The sequence below is a fragment of the Meriones unguiculatus genome, chromosome 17 (genome assembly GCF_030254825.1).
Source record: "Meriones unguiculatus strain TT.TT164.6M chromosome 17, Bangor_MerUng_6.1, whole genome shotgun sequence".
In the NCBI taxonomy this organism is placed as follows: Eukaryota; Metazoa; Chordata; class Mammalia; order Rodentia; family Muridae; genus Meriones; species Meriones unguiculatus.
The window spans coordinates 26,412,709-26,432,246 of NC_083364.1; the positions used below are offsets into that span (position 1 = coordinate 26,412,709).

Below are 19,538 nucleotides of genomic sequence, written 5' to 3' on the forward strand. Positions count from 1 at the left end.
GTATCAGAAGGCAACATGCAAGCTTCCAAAGGAGGAAGACAATCGACAGTCCTCCCCAGCTGCAGCACAGATGTACGGCAACTCTGACGTTCATCTGTGATGAGTGTGGCATGATAGCTCTACAGGAACAGTGTGGCACACGTGCCTTGGTGGTAACCAGTAGCTCTCCAATTGGACTCAAGCCCAACAAGAGGGAGATCATGCCTGGCACTGGAAACCTGGCTAACTAATCAGCGCTAGTGAAGTCATGGTTATTGGATAAGAACCTCCAAACACTGATTTACTGAACCAGCATAATCTCTATCAAAAATAGATCATCATTCGTCCTTATAGCCACAGACAAGTGTGTTCTTCATCTTCATCAAGGAAACCTCTCTTCACAACACATAGAGACCATTACAAACAAACAAACAAAAAACCCACAGCAATCAAATGTATAGTTTTGAAGCTAAGTCTCAAAGGATACATCCATAAAACCCTCCTACACCAAGACTCCAGGAACATTGTGGGTGGGAAGATTGTAAGAGCCAGAGGGTCAGGGAGTTGGCTTTGAGATTTGTGTCTCCTAGTAACGTCAGAAGCTGCATCCATAGGCTCTCACCAACATGGCTGTCCGGACATGAGCTGAAGAAGGATGACACGACACCAATGAACAGTGCCAACCAGATAACCCACAAGGCTTTAAGCCTACACAAGAACTTTAGGTGACTGAGAAAGGCAGGACATGGAGGTCGCCTCTCCAGAGGAGAGCACACCAACTGGTTAAGTGCCAGTGTCATCCCTGAAAATGTCCATACAGGTAGAATTATATGGAATGAACAGGTTGTATTTAGAAATACATATGTGTGTATTGTACACATATATGTAAGCAAATAACAATTAGTATTAAGAAAAGAATGTGGATTTGAAAAAGAGTAGGGAGGAGTATATGGGAGGATTTGAAGGGGAGGAAATCAAAGGGAGAAAAGTAATTAAATTATAATCTCAAAAATATTTTTTCTGTTTTTAAAGATTAATTAATTAATTATGTATACAGTGTTTTCCCTGAATATCTGTCTGCAGGCCAGAAGAGGGCACCAGATCTCATTATAGATGGTTTGAGCCACTCTGTCTCCTGAGTGCGAGGATTAAAGGCATGCACCACCATGCCCAACTAAACAGCAAACAAACAAACAAAACTTTTAAAGGAAAAAAATTCTACAAATTAACAACTCAGAGTTTGCTTGTAACATTGTGTGGCACATATTCTGGCCTCCTTCCACTGTATTCATGCTTGTATTTTTAAATGAACAAATATGCCATGTTGTGCTTATACAATACCTTTTATACTTTTTATTTTTACATAGCAACTTAAAAAAAAAGATTTTATTGATTTATTTTATGTATGAGTGCTCTATCTGCATGCACACCTGCAGGCCAGAAGAGGGCAGCAGATTCCATTATAGATGGTTGTAAGCCACCATGTGGTTGCTGGGAATTGAACTCAGGACCTCTGGAAGAATAGACAATGCTCTTAACCACTGAGTCATCTCGCCAGCCCTACATGGCATCTTGACAACTGATCCTGATCATATCTTCATGTCAATGTCATAATTGCTTCTCAGTCTAATGTGTGGTTATAATTGTAATATGATTGCATCTAACATTTTACACAATATCTGGCTTCTCCTCTTAGAACAAAAAGATATCAAAATCTAAGTTGCTAGCCAGGCACATGACACCTGCCTCTAATCCCAGCACTGGAGAAGCAGAGGCAGGTGGCTCTCTATGAACTCAAGGCCAGCCTGGTCTATCTACAGAGTAAGTTCTCCAAAAATAAAAAATACAAAAAAATTTCTAATATTCAATTCAGTTTCATATCTCCCCGCCCCCGATTGTTTGAAGAGTATGTTAGAATCTAAACTATTTGGGGCACTTGCTCCATTCATTATCACACATCCCTTGCTACCCAACCAGAAACCCAAGACTTAGGTTGGCTTTGAAGTTGATGTTCTCAGGTAGTTGGGGAAACGCTGACTAGCAAGCGGGTTTGGTTTATTAGGCAAGGAGCCCCTTGAGCAGACTTCACTGCCGAATGAGCTTGCAATGCCAACTTGTACCAGTTGGTGGCGCTAATTGTGATCAGTGATGCAGGCTGTTTTGGCCTGAACTCTTTGTTGTTGTTTTATAAATCCTTGTTTCTTTTTTGTGTGTGGGCTATTTTATTAATAGTTACAAAATGTAGATTTTCTATCATTACTTCTGTGCTCACTAGCTTGAATTGTTCTATGAAGAAAAAGTTCCTAAGTGTTTGGCTGCCTTGCATGTATTTTACATAGGGGAATGGTGCTGAGATGCATTGCCATTATTGTTTTGCTAGCACCTTCCTGCCTTAAACCTGGAATTCCCTATCGGTGTCCTGATTTCTTCTCACAGGTCCTTTTGTTTGTGTGAGGGTCACACAGACAAGTGGTCAAGGTAAACAAGCTTGATTTCTCCATGAACCCCTTCATTGTACTGAGGTGCTGTGCTCTGACTATAAAAAGGAATTATGGAATAAACCTGTGTGACAGTTTCTACTGGCAGCCCTCTCGAACAGATCCCATGTGTAGTGTGTTGATTTTTTTTTTTCTATCAATCCTTACTCCCCACTCAAGAACTGTTCAACTCTGCCAGCAGGCTCTGGCAGGCAGGTCTTTCTTGAACATGTCATCCTTCAGCCCCAGTTTCTGAGGGTCTGGGATTACAGGCCTGGATAAATTTGTATTTTTGAATGGTTATATTACGATACTAGTATGTGTATGTGTGATATATGCTAAAGGCTACAATAATGGCATGCCAGGGGCCTTGCACTGAGGACCAATCTGACCCTAGGCAGCCCAACACTGAGGTATTAGCTTCATGGTGTCAACTGTTGTTCTTTAACACTTTTCCCTACCATGCACAGTGGTGGAAACCTATAATCCCAGTATTTAGGAGGCCGAGCCATGACTGTTGTGAAATTCCAGCATATCTAGCACCAGCTCAGCCAGTATCACACAGCAGAACCTCATCTTAAACCTCCACCTCTGCATTCCTTCCAATGGGGGGAGGTGGCGAGCCCTTCCTAGAGATGGCAACTGTCTGTCCCCCAACAGTGGTCCCAGCAAGGCACACAGCTGCCACTGGAAGGTCCTCTCTTCTTGCTGTTCCTTTTCTTTGGGTATTGCTAGCACCTGCCACTGTGCTACACTGCCAGCACTGAAGGTTTATTTCAGCTCCGCTCAGCATAGAACTTGACGGTTCAAGTTTGTTTCACATATTTTTAAGCTTTCATTTGTGTTTGACATGTAAAGAATATTTAAAGGAATAGGGCAAACTCAGGTTCCTCAATCTGTGGGTCGCCCAAGACCACCGGAAAATAGAGATATCTGGATTACGTTTCCTAACACTAGCCAAACTACAGTTATGAAGTAGCAACAAAATAATTTTATGCTTGTGGTCAAGGCAACATGAGGAGCTGTATTAAAGGGTCACAGCATCAGGAAGCAAGGAACTGCTGAGCTAGAGGAAGGAAGAGTTGCCTGACTGGCAGGTTCCCTGGGCAGCTTGGGTGGGGGCAGGCAGTCTGCCCCTAACTTCATAGATCTGCCTGTGAATCCCCCGCAGCACTGAATCACACTGCTCTCCCAGGGGGGACCAGGGGGACCACAAGCCCCCGGTGAGCCCACAATGCTGCCACACGGACCTGGCTGCGCCTCTCCCCAAGAGCCCTGGGGACCGGGAGCTGCTGTCCTGACCGCCCAGCTGCCCGCATCTCCCTCCCCACACCTCCCGCTGGCACTTGGAGACAAGGATGCTCAGGAAGTAAGACACGAGACCCGAGGCTCTTGTTAGCTTGGATATATTTTTTTCCTTTTTTTTTTTTTGTCACAGAACACTGTTTGCAGTACAGGAAACCGGCATTGCAGTCTGGTGCTGTCATGGCTTCTTCACATAACCAGGACGTGGTCATCCTTCAGCGCAAAAGCCCTCACGGCGCGTACCTTATTGAATTCAGGACGGCTCCAATATTCTCTGTTTTTGCCATTTTTTTCAAAAATAAAACATTTTTAGGTTTGTCCACAAGAAGGCCACGCAGGCTCTCGGCTAGCGGAAGACGAGCGAGAACAGGTGCTGCGCACACTTGGGCCGCCGCCTGCTCCAGGCTGGCAGTTGATCTTTTTTTTTTTTCAACTCATTTTTATTAAAAAAATAAAAAATGCTCCAACTATCAGTTTTACAAAATCTCTAAGGGAAACACAAGAGCAAGGTGCTGAGGTAAAAAACACCTGAGGTAGCTTTATTTGTGTGTTTTTCTCATTAAAAAAAAAAAAAATCTAAATTTAACGCCCTGGGCCAACAACCTTGTATAAATCGCTATTTGCTTGCACTTTAAATTTTCAAAGAAAGAAAGAGTTTCACTAAATGTTGATGGCTTATGTACCAAAATGTAAAAAGACAAAGTACATTCTTTCTTTATGGAATTTTTCCTTGTTTGGTTGGCTGGCTCATTTGGTGAGTTCCTGCTTTCCTCTTCCAAATGCTAGGACAAGTACCATCTACTCTTGTTCGCTTGAGTAACCAAGTGTAAGCTGAGGCTGGTTTGTGTGTTTCGCATTTGTTCCTTGTGATATGATACTCAGAGCACTGCTTTGCCTGGTGGGGGGGGTGCATAGATATGGGAAAACAGAAAGGGATGAAGGATTTCAAAAGGACGATGGGTAAAGAGGAAGGAGGGAGGGAGGCGAGGAAGATAAACAGAGAGACAGAAATATATAGCAGTATGCCAAAAAAAAAAAAAAACAAGAAAGAAACAAAACAAAACCCAAAAAAACCCAGTTTCAAACCTGTGAAGCAGAGAAATGAATGGGATAGGGAAGTGACGAGGGCCTGGGGCCCCTCCTCAGGGACGGTATCCCTTCTGTTGACAGACACAGGAGACCCACAACTGCCATTAAGTGTCCTTGACTGGATTTCTCTCCAAGTGAATTCTGTGTGGGTGGCTCAAAGTTCCTTTCTATACCAGTGGACCTCACCCAAGACTTTATTCTTTGAAGTCTAGAAAAGCCTGCTTTCTCTTCAAAAAGAAAACAAAATTAATAATCGAGTAAAAATTGTAGTTAGTTGAGTTATTTGATATATTATTTCTAAAATATATTAACGCTGCAGGCGCCCTGTGTAACCCACAGGCCACACTTCTGAGCATCTTTTCCCCTTCTAGTATGTACAGACATGTACAGAACAACTTTCCACAACAAAGAAAAGGCTGTGAAGTTTGCTTTGCTTCGAGCACGTTCGCCTATGTTAGTTCAACTGAAAGGGATAGCGTCTCGGGAGCTGAGGAGAGGTCTGAGTGGATGGGCAGTGGATGGCTGTAACGTCTGCAGAAGCCAGGGCAAGCCGGGGCACCAGGCCGAGGGGGGTTTCTGGGGAACCCGGCCTTCCCCGTGCCCTCCTGGGTCCCAGGATGTGTGGGGGTCTGCAGGCCCTGGCTGCTCTGCAGACTTCTCGCTCCTCAGGATGGTCTTTGGTTTGCTCCCAATCTGCTGGCTGTTTGGTCTCCTCGGCCCGGTGTCGGGAGGGCTACATTCATCTGGTGTTCGCGGGCGCCTTTGGGAACCTCACTTGCTGCGCTGCGGGGCGCCTCCCTGAGGGTATTTCTGCTCCTGCTGCTTCACCTGCTGTACAATTTCCCTGATCTTGCGTTGTGCGGTCTGTAGCAGAGAGAAGGGAGGGGAGGTGCGGGGAAGAGACAATCCCAGCTCTGAGACCCGGCGGGGAAACACAGGGTCTGGGACTTGGGAGAGGAGAGGTTCGAAGCTCAGACCCATTCATGTCACCTTCCCCAGGCCTGGCAGTCAGGGGCATAATTCCCCTCCACCGCACCCTCAGCCGGAATGGGGGGGGTGGGGATACAGAGGGGTGCCAGGGGGAGGAACTAGCAGCAGTGAGCAGGACTGGCCGGGAGGCAGTAGGGGTTGGCGATGGGGTCGGTGATGGGGACAGTGGCCGAAGGCCCCGCCACTCACACCTGAGCCCTGCCGAGGCCCCAGTTGCCTCTTCAGAGCACTAGAAACATCCGGAAGGGGGGGGCGGTGGGGAGGGGAACTCGCACCCTGACACGGCCTGACTACTCGGAGCTCTGGGCTTAAGCCCCAGCTCTCCACAGGCTGAACTCTACAACTGCTCCAGCAGCAATTAAGGGGTCGGTCACCCAGAGCAGCTGGGCGAGTCAGCTACTGCCCGAGAACACAGACTTCCTCCCCCCCCACATGAGGAACACAGCTGCTCTCCGCTGAAACACGCAAAGGCATCAAGACAACTGGGCCTCCCACGCGTCACCGCAGTGCGGGCCTCTCCCAGTGAAAGGCAAGACAGGGCAGAGAGCAAGAGAGAAAACAGGGGCCCTTGCTAACGACCCTTCCACCTGGCTGCTCGCTGGGAGCCTCCAGGACCTGCGGCTCCTCGGAGGAAGGCAGGGAGGGCACGAGATGCTGACCTCCCAAGCTGAGCACGCCCTGAGGTAGGGGGCCGGGGAGGAGCTCCCCTGTGTGTGTGATGGGGTGGGGGGAGGCCCTCAAGCACACGGCCACTGGACACAAACACAGTATCTGAACTAGAGCTGGGCAGGAGGCAGTAGTACCTGGCTCGCAAAAAAATGCCCAATGATCCTGACGATCACTTCCTCATTTTCGTCCGGCGTCTGGTCACGAGGCACGATAACTTCCGCGCTGGTCAAGTTCTGCAGCTCGTTTACCTGGGGAGGCAGAGGAGGCAGTGAGTGAGGTGAGTCCTCCTCCCCCCATTCCAAAGCTAATACTCTCTGGGCTGTGGAGGGAGGGGCTGGGGCAGCCGGGATAAGGAGGCTCCAGCCTCTTTCCCTTTCTCTGCCTCAGCGGGTGGGCTTGTGTAGGCTGGGGCTCCAGAGGCCGAGGGGCAGAGTGCAGCCCCCACTCCATGGAGCTCCCGCCGCAGGCTGAAAGCTCTATTCTACAGACCCGCCTGAGGACCCCCAGCTTAGAAGCCGCACCTACTTCCTGGCCTCCGGCATCTCTTGTCTGACTCAGCATAAACTACCATCTTCTTTCTCTCCTCCCTTCCGAGACAAGGTTGGCCTTGAATTTGGTGTACAGAGGACAACATCCACCCTCCACTTCCCAAGGGCTGGGGTTACAAACTCAGAGCGAGCTTGTGCCTGTCCCTGATCCTTGGCATGGCGCTCAGCTCACAGGCAGGCTGAGGGGACCACAGCGGGGATACAGAGAATTCAGTGGCCGCTTCCGGTAGAGGCACAGGCTTCCGGCTCCAGCATTCAACTCCGCCTACACCCACTGTACACACCCTGGATTAGGATCGTACCTACAGATGCAAGGGCTAACCTGCAGTCCCGCTAACCTTATTATTCCGCATGTGACTCTGCATCTAGAACCTGAGTCCCCAGCCCCAGTTCCTGTCACCCAGCAACCTCACTTCACCGTCACACACCGAGTCCCGCAGATAACCTATTCATGTCTAGGATTAATATGCTTTTCTTTGGGGAGCTAAAAGTTGAACCCAGGGTCCCAAACTTGGTAAGTGCATGTCCTATCACTGAATTATGCTCCCAGCCCTGGAATTCACGTGATAGATGTTACTGATGCCGTCAGACCGAAAACACTAAATACTTTAAAAAATTATTTTTTCATCCTCTTGCTGAGCCAACTCCCCCATAGCAGATGGCCAGAGAATGGGATGTACAGTAGGGAGGGGAGAGAGGACCCCTGGAGACTGCCATCAAGAGAGAGCACAGGACAGAGTTGCAGCCTCTGAACTTGGAAACCAGATAGAGTGGTGTCAAATGGTCAGCAGACACTCTGGGTTCTACCTACTACGTGTATGTGTATGGATTGGGCCCTCAGGCTGGAGCAGCGCTGATGACTTTTCTGTCCTTGGAATCCTCACCTCATCCACTGAGCACGTGTCAGGAGGGCCCCGAGCCTGTCAGCCTAAGGCCCTCACATGTGTTGTGAGTGAGCAAAAGAGCTAGTGAGGACTGGAGGGAAATCAGGCAGGGCAGGGAGTCGGGGTGACTTACGGTTTTCCCGCCTTTGCCAATCACCCGGCCAGCTGTGGACGAGGGAACCCGGATGTGGGCCTCCAGCTTCACCTCTTCCTTAGGGCTGAAGAAGTTTTCTTCTTTCAGTTTCCCAAAGATCCGTCCCTGAGCCTGAGAACAAGACGACCGGTGACCACACGGCTTTGTCAGCCGAGGGGGACTAGGATTCTCAGTGATAGCGTGTGTTGTCTTCACACGCGTGGCCAGCTTCCTGCGGAGCCAGGGGCTACCCAGACACTGAGCCACCTCACCCCGCAAGCGGTCCCCGGGCTGCAGAGCCTCATGGTTTGACTGTCTCCTCTAGGGAACCTGTGTGTCCAGGTTGAGGACAACTGGCAGGCCACCAAGACTGCATTCTTATTTTCATACTCCCAGTGCCCATAAACGTTTGTTTGGTTGAGTTTGTTTAAGAGGTTCTTAGCTCCCTCTCCGCTGTGCGCTCAGTTCGATCGTTACGGAAGGAGATTAAGCGGGTAGCGAGAGGATTTGTGGAGTCTGAACCTGCTACAGCTGCTTTTCTTTTTTGGTGCTGGGAATCAAACTCACGGCCTTGCAATGCTAGCAAAGTCATCATTTGGGCATGCGCTTTTGGCAGTTGGTGTGGAAGAACCATCACCACTATCTGTAATATTCTGGATCCATCCCAATCCCAGTTTCTTGGGAGGCTGAGGAAAAGAATTACAAGGCCAAGGCCAACCTGAGCAATCTAGTGAGACCTTGTATCAAACCTAAAAACAAAGTTGGAAGAGGGCTAGGAGTGTGGCTCCGTGGCCAAGAGCTCGCTGCCCTCTATGCGGGCGGGGGGGGCCTTGGGGCTGCCTCTTCATCTCCAGCTACGCCACACTGTTCAACAGCTGGTTCCCACCCCCTCCTACTCCCATTTCCCAGCAACCAGCAGTTTACCTCCTTTCTCTATGGCTTGCTACTCCACACGTCATGTACATGGAACCATGGCCTACGTGCCCCGATGTCTCCAGGGTCAGCCCTTTTGTAACATGCACTTCATTCTCTTTCATGGCAAAATAATATGCTCTTGTGTGGATATACCACATTTTGTTTGTCCATTTTCAAGCTGAAGGCTTTTGCGCGGTTCCCTATGCAGCATTCCAAGGTTTTCATTATAAGGGCTACACTCTTATAAATTAATACACATTTATGTATTGGGGCCCTAAGACGGCTGCCCAATCAGAGACATACTGGAGGCACTACCGCCCTGACTGGGCCCCAAAAGGCAGCCCATCTTTCCATGGAGGGAAGGCAGAGCACAGGGAGGAACGGGGGAACAGGCAGAGTCTGAGGCCCATGGACACTAGGCTGCCAGAGAAGCTCACCGTCTCTGAGCTGGCTGTCCTGCACCCAGAGCCTGCAGGGCTAACGCAGTCCTTGGCACTGACCTTGAACTGGGCTTCAGGGGGCCCGGTGATGGTGACCATCCTTTCGCTGACATCCGGACCTTCTGCTGGAGCTATCTGCGGTTTAAGGAGAGAGGAACATGCTGACACCGGACCGCTCTGCTGAAACCAGCTGGTGACAGGGCTTCTGCCTTCGAGCCCCGCGCTTTGTCTGACATTGCGCTGCCTGCGCCCTGGGTCTCGGGAAGTCATGACCTTAATCCTCAGTATCAAACAGGGGCCTCTGGCTTCCCGGAGCAGGTCAGTATAGGTCAGTATTGACTACCGCTCCTGGCAGTGAGCAGCACCCTTGCAGCAACTTGCCTCCTCTCCCAGCCAGGTCCCCCAGGCTCTGCCAACCCCCATCTAGCTGCAGGAAAGGTCAGCCTGGCTCTAACTCTCATTCACACATGACCAGCTCTGAGTTGACAAGGGAGGCAGGGCAGGTATGTCCATCCCTAAATGGTGAGGGCTGCCTTGGCTTGTTATGGCCCTGCAAACCCTTCCTCCCCTGTGGAGCGTGGGAGCCAGCTAGCCTTTAATCCTGTAAGAATAAAACAAGGACCTCACCAACAGTTTGGTTAGAGCTGTGGTGGTTTGAATGAGAATGGCTCCCGTAGGTTCATCTATTTGAATGCTTTCGGGAATGGCACTGTTTGAAAGGATTAGGGGGTGTGGCCTTGGAGGAAGTGTGCCATTTGGAGTGGGCTTTGGGATTTCAGGAGCTAGGTCAGGCCAAGTGTCTCTCCCTTCCGGCTGCCAATGGATCCAGATGTAGAAAGAACTCTAAGCTCCAGCACCATGTCTGGCTGTGCTGACATGTTTTCTGCCATGATGGAAAGCCACCTGTAACTGTAAGCCAGCCCCAACCGAATGCTTTCTTTTATGAGTTGCTGTGGTCGTGGTGTCTCTTCACAGCAACTGAACACTAAGACAGAACTTGCTACTAGGAGTAGGGTATCGCTGTGATAGGCCTGATCATGCTGCTTGTTGGTAGACTGTGGACTTTAGAATTTTGGATTAGGAAAGCAGTTGAATGCTTTAAGCAGAACTTAAGGGATCATTACTAACAGGAGCAGGAAGACAGTGCTAGGAAGACTTGAACTGTGGGAGCCCATGTCAAGAAATTTCAGAGGGGAAGAACATTAGTAAATGGCCCAGAGACCTCTTGTGATATTTTGGCAAAACTGGTGGCTGTTTTATGCCTTATAAAAAATCAGTCTGAGGCTAAATTAGAAGAGTTTTGGATTAATGGTATTGGCAGAGATTTCAAGACTCTGTCATGTGGTTATTAGTGACCACTCTCATGTAGATCTACAATGAAAAGGAGCAAGCCTGCAAAAGAAAAATAGAGGAGAAAAGGAATACTGGGAATTGTTATGGAGCTAAGTCCTGTGCTCAAGGAGATAAAAGTTTAGAGAAAGAAAGGTGGTGGTGACCTCAGGGCAAGGCTCCGTCCAGCTAAGCTTCTGACTCATGAAGGGAAGTAAAGAAAGGCTTGTGCAGGAAAAGAAACCCACAACAACAGAAAGCTACTGCAGATGTATTTGAGGGGCCAAGTTCTAGTTCCAGTGAGCCTGAGAACCAGCTTCCTCCACACAGTTCTGGCTTTAGAGTCCAGAAAAAGATTGTGGATGCTCCCGCTGTAGCTACAGAAAGCCACAGAGGCCAGGGGGGTGTCGGGTGTGCCCCTGTGAAGCTCTGAAGTAAAGCCTGGATTGCCTTGAAGACCTCATGATGCTGCATGTCCCAGAGTCACGGGATCCTGGCTGGGGAGAGCTGCTAACAGGGAATGGATCTAGCCCGAGAGAGAGAGAGAAGTGTGTTCCAGTCAGCAAAGCTGAAAGGAGTTGGAGATCTGAAGAGCGCTTTGACATCAGACATGGAGATGCAGAGGTTGGAGTTTGCCCAGCTGGTTTTAGGTCTTGCTTTGGTCCAGTATTTCCTCACTATGCTTCCTTCCCTCACTTTTGGAATGGTAGCGTATGTCCCATGACACTGCGTGTTGGAAGTATGTGACCGGCTTTTTTATTTTATAGGGGTTAGAGCGAAGAGATTGTGTGAGTTTCAGAAGAGACTTTGGGATTTTAAACAGTGTTGAGACTGTGACAGACAGTGGGAAGATTTGAAGTTGGAGCGAATGTACTTTTGCATTATGATATGGCTAGAAGCCTATGGGGGCCGGGAAACAGAATGTGGTGGTTTGAATTAAAAATGTCCCCTCTAGGTTCATACATTGGAATGGTTAGGGACTGGCACTTTGGTAGAACACTGACTAAGATTGGGTTCTTATCACATTTTCTTCCCAGCACATTCTGACTTAAGAAATCTTTACAAGAAGAGACAGAAGAAGAATAAAAGGAAGAGGAGGAGGAAGCGGGAAAGGAAAAGGAGGAGAAAGTGGTAAAAGGGAAAGGACTAATTGACAACAAATTGAACTGGACCTGGTAGTTCATGAAAGTAGCCCCACCTACTGAGGAGGCCAGGACGGGAGACTCATTGCAGATAGATGTTAGAGGTCAGCTTGACAACACACAGACACACAGACACACACACACACAGGACTCCGTCTCAAAAAAAAAAAAATTAAAATTCATCAAATCATGGCAAAACTAAACCTAGTTCACCATTAAAAAGAATAGAAAGTGTGACCGAAATGTCAGGGTGAGGCGGGGGCTATAGGCTGAGTGCGCAGTGCGGCTTGCAAGGTCCAGCACGATCCTTAACGCTCAGCCTCCTTAGAGCATTTGTACAGCTGAGCACCGTGACAACAGCCAAAACCCGCACTCAGGAGGTGGAAGCAGCAGAATCAGGAGTTCAAGGTCCTCACAGGCTACACAGATCGGTTTGTAGTTAGCCTAGGCTTTATAAGGCCATGTCCCAAGCAAGCAAGCAAACAAAGAAAAAACACAGCTCATTACAGGGTCCCTCAGAAAGAAACCCAGGGCTCAGGGCGGTGGCATTCCTACTGTCTTGTGAGTATACTGTCTCCAGATTTCAGGGAGTGACTTCACCCCACCTAGGCTCTAAGACAGTCCCTCTAGGACTTGAGGGTCCAGTGCCGTGTCCCACTTTCTTGTGGCTACCCACCACAGCATGTTGTGACCTCACTGCTCTGAAGGAGCGGCCCCTTCATCCAGACCTTTGAAGAATTCTATGGCCTTCATTACTTACTCTGTGGCACCAGGCTAAATGGGAGACACAGGTGACCAGGAAGGAGGTGCTGAGGGCCCCCACCACTGTGGGCAGTAGCCACACGTTGCCCTGGGGATGGAGACTGAGGCAGGCTGCACACAGCCTGGCCCTGAGACAGGCGGCAGGAAGCCCTGTCTGAGAACGCTGTGGGCCCGGTCACACCTGGGACCGTCACTCCCTCCCTCTTCCTTTCCCTAAAGGTGCTAACTGGGGACGGTTCTAAAGATCAGTCTGTATGGAAGGGGGAAGCAATGGAGCAGACACAGGACAGCCGGGGCAAATCTCGCCTGTCACACTGGGTAGTTCCGTGGTGGTGGATAAGCCAGTCCGATCTCCTGGGCTCCATTTCTCAAAGCATTAGCAAATGGGGAAATTATCACCGTGGTCAGCCACAGTAGACACTCGGGATCCTGGAGGCCAATGGAATTTACACCTAGGAGCCAGGCGGACCACTTAGGTGCCTCAGTGAGTCCCTGTCCTCTCAGAGTCTCACCTTCTCCAGTAAAAGTGGGACTTCTCCAGTAAAAGCCTTCAGTGCCCTTTGGTCCAAATTGTCTCACGTGTGTACGTGTGTGTACGTGTGTGTGTGTGTGTGTGTGTTGTTTTAGCATCTCAGACTACAGCACTGGGCACTAAAAAAGATCTCCTGACTGTGCTCATCCTTGCTGTTTCCAGTACCCAGGCCAGGATATTACCTGTGCCAAGCCATCGGGCACAGGGGACCCCATGCCCTCATCGCAGCCCCACTGTAGGCTCCCCCAGTCTGAATGCGAGCCTGTAACTGCACCGACAGACAGCCTGAGAGTTCGGCAAGACGCACTTCTTTCCCAGCAGCACCGCAGTCCTTATTCTGCTCAACGTAGAATGCTTTTTTTGTGTGTGTGTGTGTGTGTTTTTCCCGGTCACACTTGCTGTGGGAGAGACTCCAGCTCTTAGGGAGAAAGTGTAAGCATTCTCTCTCTCCAAGTCATGAGCCTTGGTTTCATAATTCTGGGTTGCCTCACGGTAGCAAATTCTTTCCCATAACAATGGAAAGCATTTCAGAAGTACTTCTGCTGAGTCAGAGCCAACAGCCGGGGCTGAGGCAAACAATCCCTGACCGCTGAGGGGGGCAGAACTCTCTAACTGCATACAGCAATGTTACAAACCAAGGACTTCCCTCTGCCAGACTTCGGCCCAGCCCTGGCCTCTTAACGGGAGATGCCATCAGCTAGCCGGCCTGCCTCTAGGTTGATTAGCAACCTCTGATGTCATCACCTGTTGCTGCTGGGGCCTGGAGAAAAGACACCCCCCTCTTCTCTCTCTTCCACTTCTCTTGCATTCTCCGCCTGTCCCTCTGTCTGTCCCTCTACCTGCCTCTCTCCCACACTGTCTCTGTCTTGCCTTTCCCCCCAATAAACTTCCTGTCCCACACCTGTTGCACAATGTGTGATATTTGTAACACTGGAACCATGACTCAGATGACTCAGGCCTTTAGGGTCCTGACAATGTCCTATGTCACCACTTGTGTGCCCTATGCCATCCCCTGTGTCCTAGGTCAGGTGTGTGGGCGATAACCCCCTCCTGCCCCACCCTCTCTCTCTGGCTCTCTTTCGATCTCCCTCGGTTTCTCTCTCTCTCTCCTGGGGTGCTCCACTCATCCCCCCTTTCTCTTCTCCTATGCTCTCCCACCGCTCTGTCTCGAATAAACCTTCTGTGTCAGACCTGTTGCATGGTGAAAATTACAGTGTGTAATTTTCATTAGTGTTACAGTAAGAATTGTCTGGCACTGACAGGAGGGCGGCCATGGGGCAGGCAGCTGGTAGCAGTAATCTTACCTTGATAGAGGCACCAGCAAAACGAGCCAGCTGCTTGATGTGCGCCCCCTTTTTCCCGATGATAGCACCCACAGCCTGGGTTGGGATGAAGAGATTCACAGTCTCCTGCTCTGGGTACTAGGAAAGAACATCACACAGCCGTCACTCTAACCGGGCACCTCACGGCCCAGCCGGAAGAGTCCCAGCGCGAAAAGGCCTCACTACCCCGGGAAGGTGGCCGAAATGGCAGGTTAGATCTTTGCGTGGCCCGGTGCTCTACAGGTGAACCTGAGAGTGAAGCTGAACCCAGAGCAGGATTGCCCGAGCCTGCGAGGAGCCCTGAGCACCTGCGTCTGTTGGGCACAAGCAGCTGTCTGTTCCCGGGTTCTTTGACATACCATTTCACAAGCTGACTCACCCTGCTGTGACCAGGCCCTGCAGTGAGCACCCAGGGGGTAGGCAAGCCACCTCTTCCTAGAAACCCCCGAAGAGAAAGGCTCTAGGGCCAGGCTAGTGGCTGCTGTTATAGTGGTCTGTGGGAATGATGTGTCTTCAGTTGCTAGACTCTGATTAAAGAACACTGGCAAAAAATAAAATGTGGCACGGTACATGCTTAGTACATGTCTGTGTGTGCACACATGTTGGAAGCCAGAGGTCGGCGCTGGTACCTTCCTCAGTCACCAGTCATGACTTTAACCTGAAGTATCCTATGGGACCTGGAGCTCACTGACCTGGCTAGACGACTTGACCAGTGAGATCCAGGGATCTCCCGTGACCACTCCCTCGGTGCCAGGAGCACCCCAGCACACATGGCTTTTATGTGGGCGCTTAGGATTTGAACTCAGGTCCTCATGCTTGTATGGCAAAGCACCCCACCAACTGAGCTACACTCCCCTGCCTACTGGAAGCTTTTCTTTAGCTTATTGATATTTTCTAACCAGTTTGCTTTCCATTGTGTTTTTAATGTATTTTAAAGTGTGGGTGAGTGTGTGTGAGTGTGTATATGTGTGTGTGTATATGTGTGTGTGTGTGTGTATACATGAGTACAGGCAGCTACAAATACTGGAGGCACTGGATCCCCAGAACCTGGAGTAAGTGACTGTGAGCCAGCCGACACGGGTGCCGGGGACTCCAGAGAGCAGTATGCACTCTTAATGCCTGAGCCACAACTCTAATCCTTTTGATTTTACCCTGCATGTAGCTTAGGCCAGCATGAAACCTACTACACAGCCCAGGCTCACGCCAACTGCTAGGATCACCCAGGAGGCCACGGAGGTGAGGGACTCCCAACGCCGAGTGTGAAGCAGCAAGGCCTTGTGCTCACACTCCGAGCGGTATCGCTCCTGGGATAGCCTAGGGCCACGGCAGAAACACTCACACACATTCTCGAGCCCGCTCATGAGGGCGTGGGGCCGGCCATGGAGCTGGGGCAGGAAGGAGGGGCACTTACAGAGTGATGGTGCGGGAATGGGCCGAAATGATGATGCGGGTACAGACTGGAGAAGTATCCGGAGTGGGTCTGCACGTGAACAAAGCGGGTCAGTGAGTCGGCTGTCGGCACCCAGGCAGCACGCACCCTAGAGCCAGCACCACGAGCACACCTACGAACGTACCTTTCCCACACACTCACTGCTTGGACCTGCTCTGTGGTGAAGACAGGGCTAGCGGCTCCCTTTTATGTAGGAATTATGAATTGTGTGTTACAGCGACAGAAAATACTGTCAATATTAAATTTTGTCAATATTTGTCAATATGGACAAAACGCAGGAGTTACTCGGGACAAGCAAATATGCTACTGGGACAGACCAGCTAGCTGCAGCAGGGGTTTCCAGAAGGAACAGCAAGCAGCTCAGTGTGGAAAAAGTAAAAGCAACAGTAGCGGAAAGGCACTGTGTGCAGATGTGGGGAGGGCAGATGTGGGGAGGGGAGGAGCAGAGCTAGCTATTAAGAAAATTGAAGTTGAAACAGTAGCTGTTTTATTTAATTGACTACCTATAGTACAGCCAAGACTATCCTCTGTATTTTATAAATCCTTTACCCTCGTAGTGGTCCTGTGAGACTCACCTAAGAATATGAGGTCACTTACTGAAGCCAGCAAAACAGTGTTAATTACGTTTTATGTAAGGTCAAACAACGACAAAACCAAACCAAACCCTGCTATCACTGTTACCACCAGGGAGGTGACGGGTGCTGGACACCAGCCAGACCTGCCTGACACAGGTGATGGAAGCCACTGAAGCCTGAACTCAGTTCAGAGTGATGTGCGTGTCTTTCATGATCCACATCTCCAGCTAGATCAGCTCCAGGTCTAGCTTCACCTATGACCTTTTGAGAGCTGAGAGAAAAGCCAGCGCTCCAAGCACCCCAAGGAGATCCCCAAGCTCTAGGGAGGGACACACAGTGGCATCAGGACTCATGGCTTATTTGGACTGAAGAGACTGCAGAGACGGCTCCACCCACAAAAGGGTGTTACCAGACCGGTGGCCCCAGGAAGCCTCACGCTTTGAAGGAGGGTAGGCGAAGGCAGCTCTCTCTTGGCCCTGCCTCTCCAGGAAGCACATGGTCTCCAAACCCTTCTCTGTTCAGGTCCCTAATCTGGGGTGTGGTAGGTAAGCACAGGAAAGAGGATTCCAGCAGTTGCTTTGCTCAAAGCTCTACTCAGGGAAACTGAGGCCCCTGCCTCACCTCTGGCCCAAAGCACTCAGCTCTCATGGCAAAATGTCTCTGTCCACAGCAGCTTGTCCACTCTGGGCTCTCTTAGGACAACTGGGGGAGAGGGCACCAGGGGCTGGACACTGAGGAGGAAGGAGCGGAAGCAAGATTTGAACCTGGATCTACGTCTGACTCTACAGCCTGAGCTCTCAGCCGCTTCAGCTTCCTTGATCTGCACATGCCTGGAGTCCTCTCAGTGAGGTGAGGCAGAGCCTCAGGAGAACACTATCAGCAAACTTCTCTATGGACCACTAACATACCCTCTCCTGAGTTGACTAACACGTGGTTGTACAATTAAATTTCTTAGGCATGTATAAAGAATCGGGCCCAGTGAATAAGCTCTAGAAGCAAGCAAGCTCCCAGAGGGTCAAGAGACAGCCGCAATGTAGCAAAAGGAAACCTTTAACTAACTATGAAAAATGTTAAAGTCCGCAGGAGGAGACTGGCGTGTGGGACGCAGCACAGCCCTGGGTCCAGTACCCGACACTGCAGGTGTGGGGTCACATGCCTGTCCTCACGGCACTGAGACAGGAAGGCAGGAGAGTAGACGCTGAGGCTAACCCAGGCAGTCTGAGGCCTGGCTAGACCACAGGGAACTGTCCCAGCAAATAGATAAGCAGAAAAGGGAAGGATCTGTGCAAATCTTACTAAGAAAACACGAATACAAGTCTGTAAGATTAGAAATCAGGAGAGACAGATGACTCCAAGGATGGACATTTAAAAATAGAAACAACCTGTTATGCACAACTTTACGGTGCTGTATCTAACAGAGAAATAAAATAGATTCCTCCTCATGCTGGAGAGCAAACCCAGGCCTGGCATACCACAGTCAGGCACCCCTCCATAGAGTTTCAAGCCAGTAGTGGAAATGGACACTTTTATAGAAAATTACAAACTAACAGGGATTGGGGATTTAGCTCAGTGGTAGAGTGCTTGCCTAGCAAGCACAAGGCCCTGGGTTCTATCCTCAGCTCTGGAAAACAAAACAAAACAAAACAAAACAAAAAAACCAAACTAACAAAGTAAACAAGCAAACAAACACCTTTTCTTGCTGTTGTTGCTATTTCCAGACAGGGTCCTGGACTCACTTTATAGATCAGGCTGACCTCGAACTTACAGCAATCCATCTGCCTCTGCCTCCCTGAGTGCTGGGATTACAGGCGTGTGCACCACGCCTGGCTCTTATTTATTTATTTATTTATGACTGACAGCACATGTTCAGAGTTTGGTTCCGTATCAATTTCCCCACCAGAAAATCCCTTGTATTCAAATTACAATCACTCAGAAAGACAGACTGGAAAGAAAAGCTTTTGTGCTTCCTCAACATAGCAGAAGAGCTGTGCCAGCGCTAGCGACCCTCGGGACACTGGGCTACTCACAGTGAAGGGATGGTAGGGGGCGCTGGGGGGAGCTCCGCGGGGCCCTGCTGGTGGAGGAAACACGGACAGTCCTGTTGAAAAGATGCCAAGTGCACTGAGGTTCAACCCTGGGATTAGATTGGCTTGTTGCTGGGAATAGAAATGAAGAGAGCAAATGAGGGGAAGAAGCCTGGGGAGGCCAGGCTCGCAGTGGCCAGCCTCCATCTCCTGTCTGCACAGCGCCGGCATTTCCCCGTCAGCACCACCCTGGTACAAGGACTGCCGCCCCCGTTACGGAGGGTGGGCAACTGATCTCAGCCTGACTGTGCCATTCCTTCAGAGCTTCCCTGCCACCCTTGGCTTAATGTGGTCAACAAAGTCTTCTCTAGCTGCTTTCCTGCTAAGCCCTGGCTCCCATCCCCCCAGATCCTTCTCCCTGAATACCCCGTGCCCTCTCACCTCCCGACTCTGTGCCCTGTTGTTGCTCCTCCCTCCCTTGCCCAGGTTCCTCCCACTCCCCCATCCCCCATCTCACTCTGGGCTCTCCTAACACTCCCATTTCCTCACAGACACAAGATTGAGTCTTGGGCTCCATGCCTCGCTCCTGCCTCACTTTCTTCAGATCATTGGCTATTTTACTTAGGGCTGTATTCAGTGTTTGGTACACTGGCTAGTAATCAATGAAGATTTGTTGAATGGAAACAAGCACCAGTCTTTTTTAATTACCAAAGGATGGGTCAGGATCCCTTGCTAGCACTGACACACGGGCAAATCTCATTATCTGATGTGAAAACTGTTCCTTTTTGGCTCTTCATCATTTAGCTGCAGCTTCAAGGTCATGCTACTTATTTCACAGTTCAACCTATGATGCTCAACAGGCCTGAGGCGGAGAAATGTCCCTATGCTGGCCTGTGCCCAGCCTGCCCCAATCCCTGGCTTCCTGAACCTGAAGCAGTCCTCTAAGATCTTCTGTATGCTTCTCCGCAGGTAA

General features: G+C 50.0%; 1 protein-coding gene across 1 annotated transcript in view; it reads right to left on the reverse strand.

Annotated features, from left to right (window-relative positions):
• Positions 1-3,846: 3,846 nt before the first annotated feature.
• Positions 3,847-19,538, reverse strand: part of Igf2bp2 (insulin like growth factor 2 mRNA binding protein 2) — a 102,153-nt gene continuing 86,461 nt past the window's right edge. Inside the window, exons 10-16 of the mRNA XM_021658075.2 lie at positions 18,569-18,697; positions 15,928-15,996; positions 14,499-14,615; positions 9,490-9,564; positions 8,075-8,206; positions 6,644-6,757; positions 3,847-5,714 (exon numbers count right to left, since the gene is read on the reverse strand). Of these exons, the coding sequence (XP_021513750.1) occupies positions 5,622-5,714; positions 6,644-6,757; positions 8,075-8,206; positions 9,490-9,564; positions 14,499-14,615; positions 15,928-15,996; positions 18,569-18,697 (729 nt within the window). The 3' untranslated portion in view covers positions 3,847-5,621. The remainder of the gene's footprint in view (positions 5,715-6,643; positions 6,758-8,074; positions 8,207-9,489; positions 9,565-14,498; positions 14,616-15,927; positions 15,997-18,568; positions 18,698-19,538) is intronic.